This window comes from Elephantulus edwardii, unplaced genomic scaffold, assembly GCF_000299155.1.
Source record: "Elephantulus edwardii isolate Elephantulus edwardi_28Jun2011 unplaced genomic scaffold, EleEdw1.0 scaffold00056, whole genome shotgun sequence".
NCBI lineage: Eukaryota > Metazoa > Chordata > Mammalia > Macroscelidea > Macroscelididae > Elephantulus > Elephantulus edwardii.
In genome coordinates, this window is record NW_006399806.1 from 9,512,862 (window position 1) to 9,520,242 (window position 7,381).

General features: G+C 37.3%; 1 protein-coding gene across 1 annotated transcript in view; it reads left to right on the forward strand.

Annotated features, from left to right (window-relative positions):
• Positions 1 to 7,381, forward strand: part of PGR (progesterone receptor) — a 152,038-nt gene that overhangs the window by 8,434 nt on the left and 136,223 nt on the right. Inside the window, exons 2-3 of the mRNA XM_006887356.1 lie at positions 2 to 102; positions 1,333 to 1,484. Coding sequence (XP_006887418.1) covers positions 2 to 102; positions 1,333 to 1,484 — 253 coding nt within the window. The remainder of the gene's footprint in view (position 1; positions 103 to 1,332; positions 1,485 to 7,381) is intronic.

Here is a 7,381-nt window from a genome sequence, read left to right on the forward strand (position 1 = left end):
CCCACCGCTCGGCCTCAACGGGCTCCCACAGCTCGGCTACCAGGCCGCGGTGCTCAAGGAGGGCCTGCCGCAGGTCTACCCGCAGTATCTCAACTACCTGAGGTGAGGCCCGCGTGTGGTGCGTCGCAGGTGTCGCGGGCGGACCGCCGGACCCCTCCCCAACGCGCGCGGGCTCCCGCGTGTCCAGGGGCCCCACGGGGTGCGCAGCCCCGGGGCGGCGGGCGCTGGGGTGCTTCACCTCCCTTCTCACCTTCTCCCTTCGGGCACGGGGTAACTTAGGAAATGTGTATACCCTAGAGTATTTGTAAACTTTGCAAATCGACGCGATTTGGACACAGGGCCCGCCCTGGATTAAAGTATGCTGCGTCACCCTAGAAGTCCGTCTGAGCAGAAAGGACATTGAGGCTTGGGAGTTTTAGAAAATGCGTCATTTCTTAGAAGGACCTTTACCAGGAATATGTCTTGGGGAGGAATTAAGGCATCGTTTTTGCCTCGAGGGGTGGGACTTGATAAAGGGTGGTAGGCCAGAAGTGAAACCAGAACCATCATAGGGGGTTGGAAATTTAAGGCTCAATTTTCATCCGTATTCCAAGATTGAAATAATTTTAAGGATCATATGCTTTCATTATGGCTTTACACATCAGTCGCTGTGATGCACTGTATTCTAATACTGTCTCGGATTCCCTCCAAAATGTTTTCAGAGTTTTTAAAAATATTTTCAGTTACATTCTTAAGTAATGCACTGTAAAAGAAAAAAAATTGCTCCTTTTGGAGTTTATATATTTTGAATAGGAAGACAAAACAGTGCCAGTTTATTGAACAATAATTAAAAATGACACAGACACTTGTTTAAGCAAACAATCATTACAAGGTTGCGTTTTAAAAACTCAAAACAAATGCATTGCTGATTTGGTTTGAATTCTTACAGCATGATCATGTTTATCATTATTCAGAGTGTAGGAAGGATAAAACATTTCATTTGTCAAAGACTAAATTACTTCTATATAAAGAATTTTATACAAAGAGGTTTTTTTTGCGAAACCAATGGGCATTAGTTTTCCCTAGCAAAAAAAAAAAAGAAATGATACAGTTATTATTTATTCTTCTTTTATTTTGGGTATCACTTATGAATGACTAATAATTTGAGAGTTTGGTAGATTCAGTTATAGGTAATGTACCAAATTCATCTGACATGTCTTCCAGGAATGTACATAGTTCTAAAACAAAACCAAAAAATTCCCTTTCACTTGGTCAGACCTAGATTAAGAGACCTTTAGTATTGGATAGTGGCATTCCTAAAAATAAATCCAGTACTTTGTTTTGCCTTTCAAGGCCGGATTCCGAAGCCAGCCAGAGCCCACAGTACAGCTTCGAGTCATTACCTCAGAAAATTTGTTTAATCTGTGGAGATGAAGCCTCAGGCTGCCATTATGGAGTCCTTACCTGTGGGAGCTGTAAGGTCTTCTTTAAAAGAGCAATGGAAGGTAGGCTTTTTCTTCCTACTCCTTCAATGTTGGTTAAATTATGAAAAGAAATAATTTTATATATACTTATCTCTTTTCCCTTCTATATAACAGTGGGATTGCTGTATAATTTTTTTTAAACCCATGATGTTTCAACAGTATGTGTGTGTTTGTATTACTCAAAATTGATTATGGTTAAAAATTAAAATTGCATACATTTTACTAAAATTTTCAATATTGGATACAAATCATAATGATCTTAGAAACAGTGCTATTTGCTAATTATTTATTCCATTGGGGGGAAAAAACAAGTTTGCTCTAGTTGCCTTTCTGGTATTTCTATTTATGAAGCATTTTAAACATTAAAGGAAAAATATTAAAATAATTGAGTTTATAAGTACATATGTGTATATGTATAAAAACATATGTGTGTGTGTGTGTATATATATTTGTGGAATGCAGTTACAATTTTCTGCATGACTTTGTCTCTACTTCGTAAATCTTATGTGATTTTTTTATTAGTGTTAATTAAACAAATTTTTTCTATTTCTTTATTGACTAGTATACTTCTGTAAATAAGTAAGAGGAAATTATTAACAGTTTGAAGCAAATGAAAAATTTGGACTTCAACATAGTATCATATTTAAAGGAATATTTTCTTTAACTTTTAAATTACACATACATCTAATGATTTGGGATTGATTCATGTGGTATGTTTCAGTCTTTAACATTCATAAAAAATATTTTAAGATATTCTTTATACTTACACTTAACTCTGAGCAACTAAAAAATTATATTTCAGGATAACCATCTTGGCATTTCAAGATCACTTCACATTTAAATTTTAGTAATAAGTGTATTTTATAAATAAATGGATTTTAAGGTGACTTCTGGAGTACTAAAACCAATACTAAGCAAATAACTATCTGAATGTCAGCTTTTGTGTTTCTTATTTCAAAAGTTTCTGATTTTGAGAGACTTACTAAATACTCAGAAAAATAATTCCATATTTTATGAATATAATATTTTATATGAGAATTATATGGTTTGTGATTTTATGTGTTTGAAGGAGTGAAGAAAGTGATAGTTTGGCATGTGTAGGAGAAATTTTATCAAAGGTATCAACTTTATTTAGTTTTTAAAGAGTAAGTTAGATTTAAATATGTGCATTAAGAAGTGCATATACATCATCAAAGATTGAAGAGTTGAGCATTAGGAAACAGACGTAAAGATTCAAAAGTTAGGTTGCTAAGGTTTGTGTCAATTGGAAGAGAACTGCTGATTTAAAATAAGGCTCTCAAAAATTTTGAGAATTTTCAGGAATAAGAAAAATTAACGAAAAAGACTTTTTATGTAAGGAGAGAATTGCCACATTTGAAATCTTAAAGTATTGTCCTGTGGTAAATAAGCTGATTCAAAGTAGAACTAAGTTTGTGCCAGTTTGGCCAAAAAGTTGAAACTAAATAGAATCAACTTTTAAGATTATTAATCGCAGCTGTAATTATTTTTGGCTGCCAGTGAGCTGATTCCCAAACTGCAGATTACCCCATCTCCACCTTGTGATCATGTGATGGTCACCGCTGGATTTTTCTGTAGGCATTTCTTCCCACTGCCTCTTAGTCTGGAAACACCACTGTAGCACATTTACACCTATTAAAGTCCTGTCTGTGCACATGGTGTCTATTTTAAGTGTTTAAACCATTCAGTCCTTCTAATCTAGATTTTAGAAAGACAGATTTGACCATCCACTTCTGAAAATCAATGACCAAAACCTCAAATAGTCCATTGTACATAGGGACCTGCATGAGTTGGTGGCAAACTTGACTGCAGCTGGGAGCAACTGTAATGTAGATAGTGTGGTTATCTCAGTTTTACAAATGAGAAAAACTAAGTCTCAAAGATGTTTCTTGACTTTAGTATGGTAAGTGGTACAGTCAGGATTCACACCCACATGATATGATTTCAAAGTCCATGCTTTCATCCACTGTACTTTCTTTCCAGTAATAGCAAATGAGACTTAAATTTGAACTAAAATTTATAGAGAATTGGAGCGGGTAAATGGGACGCAAGTGATAAAACATCTAGGAAAGTTAAAGTGAGTTCTAAAGAAAAATGCAAGACTATGGGTTAATTAGAAGTGTATATGTGGATATAATGGATGGGTAATAATTAACTTTACATTTAGGGACATGATGGCAAGAAACAGAGGGAAGAGTTTGTCTACCTCTCCTCCAGGTTAAGATCAAAAGAAGATAAAGTCTTTAAAAAAGAAGTTGCCTATGAAAACTGATTTCTCTCACTGAGACAGAGGAAGATATAAAGGCAAAAGAAACCACTCTGAATATATTGAGTAATATTTACATATAGTAAAGTGAGGAATGCAAAAGTCTCAAAAGCAAAGAGCATAATTATCAACTAAAAGTGATAATGAAATAAAGTGTTTTTCATACAAGAACTTCAAGAAGACAGTATCCAGACCTAGGTAGTTTTAGTTAAAAAAAAAAAAAAAAGAAAAGGAAAAGACTTTTGGTGGAAGAGATATACATATATATTTATCAGAAATACTGTATCCTCCTCCAAGTCAGGAGTAGAAGAAGAAGCAAGCCTATGCAAAATCCTTCCCAGAAGTTGGGTTTTCCCTAATTTGAGGTGAAAAGAGAAAAGGTAGGGGAAAGAAACTCTCAAGGTGGAGGTGGGAGATGAGGAGATAATGTCTTTAAAACTAATTTAAGTGTTGAGGTGAAAAAATGATTTTGCAGTACAACAGTTTAATAGCCTATTAAACTCCCTTACTAAGACCTATAGGAAATTTGGCAGCAGCCTGGAAATGTCTGCCAATCTGAAAATCCAAGCTTTTATGGTGGCTAGCTGCTTTAGTCAGCCCTGACTCAATATGACCCTAAGCACAATGGGATAGGACCATTGTGATTTAAAGGTAACACCTTTCTCATGGGGATACCTCCAAATGCACTGTGTGCTGACTCAGTGCTAAAATCAAGGTGCTGTTGAGCCAGTTCCAACTCATGTGGTCTTGTGTCTGTCAGGAATAGAGCTGTGTACTATAGAATTTTCAGTGGTGGACTTTTCAGAGGTCAATAGCCAGGCCCTTCTTATGAGGCATGTCTGAGTGGACTCAAACTTTCAACCTTTTGCCTAACAACCAAGCTTGCTGTTTGTCCTGCCAAGGGATTATCACTGTGCTGCAATCCCAAAGGCACTTGGTTCAAGGCCACCAGCTGCTCCACAACAGAAGGCTGGGCAATGTCTTCCTGTACAATTCCTCTGATAATCCTCTGGGGGGTCAGCTATTCGTTGGTTCTGACTCTATGGTACACAACAACAACAACCACCCATGAAAAGGGGGCTCTCGTGGCCTAGTGGTAAGAAGCTTCACCGCAATTCCAAAGGAAAGCAGTTCAACTCCATCAGCTGTTCCTCAGAAGGATGGACAATCTTACTGTCTAGAAAACTCTGGATGGTTAGGTATGTGTCTGTTCTGACTCAATGGCACACAAACAAGGCTCCTTGAAATAGACCTGGGAGTAGAGGTGTAGATTGGTTTAAGAGTAAGTTGGTGTTTAAGCCACACTTCAAACTCAATTAATGGGACTACAGTATCTTTGTTTAGCTCTCACATGTATGCTATCTCTCCATACTGTTTAGTTTCTTTTTTTTCTCTCCATATTTTTTTTTTTTTGGTATTTGAATGGGGAGAGGATATCATCTTCCAGGCACAAGCCTGCTATCTTACAAGGGATGAGTTTTGAAACTATGCTTGTTAAGCCCTCAGTCCCATTCTCTCTTCAGTCTAGAGCACCTCTGCTTACTCCATTTAAGAATATCTTTGTATAAAGACTTATTAGTCAGTGTATTTTTAATGCCACTGAATTATGTCAGAAAACACTTAAGAATCAAGGAAGTACTTATTGAAGTGCTTGAGTAACTTTAAAAAGTAGCTTCATAACTCTAGCTACTGCACCGTTCTTGTGTTTTGTATACTTTTTATTACATTTCAAGGAATAATGTATTTTTTTATATCATAAATGAAAATTAAACCAATTGCTCCATCAATTCCAGCTTACAATGAACTCACTGGACAGAGCAGAATTGCTCTACAGAATTTCCAAGGTGTAACCTTTACAGAGACAGTGCACCACGTTTCTTGCAGGGAGCAGCTAGGGGTTTTGAATTGCCTACTTTTAAATTAGTAGCAGAGCATTTAACCACCATACCAGCAGTGTTGTCATTTCCCCACCTCCCCAAAAAAGCCATTACTTAAAATATTATTCATGCTTATGACAGAGTGATTTGCTACTGCTGTTATGTACCGCCAAATCAGAGCTGACTCATAGCTGACTTTCCATTGAGTTTTCAGAGGCTATCAATCATACAAGACAACAGTGCCCATTTTTCTTCCTGGAGAAACTAGTAGATTAGAATCACCTTTCTTTGGATTGGTAACACAGCTGTTTACCCACGAGACCACCAGAGCTTCCTGTCAATTATTAATAAGGTTGAATAAAAAAGTAGTTGACTGTGAATCATGAGCTCAAAACTGTGCTACAACATTTGTAAAGATGTGAAAACTAAAATTATAAACATGATGATTAACATTTATAAAGCATTTCCTACATTTAGTTTCTCTTCTATGTCTTTACCTTTTCAGTCAGATTTAACTCTTGCACAATTCTGTAAGACTCAGGAAGTTGGTGATATCCATATCATTGGTGAGCAGCAGAGCAGATCTCAGCTCTAGAAATGTTGCCCCTTAGCCCTTGCTCTTACCTTCCACCAGGCACAACCTTTGCAGCAAAGGTACAGTTCTTTATCTCAAAGAGCTTACATTGCATGGAGAAGTGACCAGTTAACAAAAACACAATAGCTTAGGACCTGATTAAATTCTGTGGATCAAAAAGGGAAGTATAGTACCATTAACTGCCACGACTGATTTGTATCTGTAATAGAAACTGTCCTAAATGTTTTATCTTCAATAGTTTTATTCTCCGAAACAATCTTAGTAGAATCTATCATTCTCACTTTATAGGCATATAGCTGTTGTTGTTGCTCTGTACCACAGAATTGGAACTGACCCATAGCTGACCCTCCGGTGGGTTTTCAGAGGCAGTTAATTGCATGGGAGGACACTATCCATCCTTCTCTTGAGTGTAAACATAGGCTCAGATATTATTGTTGTTGTAACTGTTGCTTGATGCCATTGAGTCAAGTATGACTCATGGTGACCCAATGAACAGCCATCCTGAACCCAGCCCAACATCTCTGACACACTAGTGCTATTACATAGTGCCCAAAATAACAGGAAGCTCTGATAAAGATCATTTTTTATTCTCTAAAAATTATGAGAGGCAGCATATCTGAGCTAGTAGAACTTATTCACACCTTTAAAAATATATAGAGGGCGTTTAGGGCTCTTGTACATAGGGTCGCTGTGAGTTGCAGGCGACTTGATGGCACATAACAACAGCAACAACCTTTAAAAATGGGAGATAGATGTTGAAGGGAGTGGATAGATGGGTACCCTGGTGGATGGTGGATCAGGGAAGTAAGTGGGTCAAGACACTTGTGCCAAGCGCAGAGAGGACACTGAAACTAATGGTTAATTCCACAATAAGAGATATATCTTTCATTTTTTTTCTGTAAAATGCTTGTCTGTTGGATACTTCTCTAAATCTGAACATTCAGAATAAGACAGACTAGAAAGAAGGATTGGCCATCCACTTCTGAAATAGCAGGCCTCTGAAAACCCTATATACAACATCATTACGAAAACAGAGGAGGACGAAAAGACCAAAATGGATGTCAGAAGAGACTCTGAATATTGCACTGGAGCCCCGAGAAGCCAAAACAGAGGGAAGAATTCAAGATACAAAACAGCTGAACAGAAGATTTCAAAAGGCAGC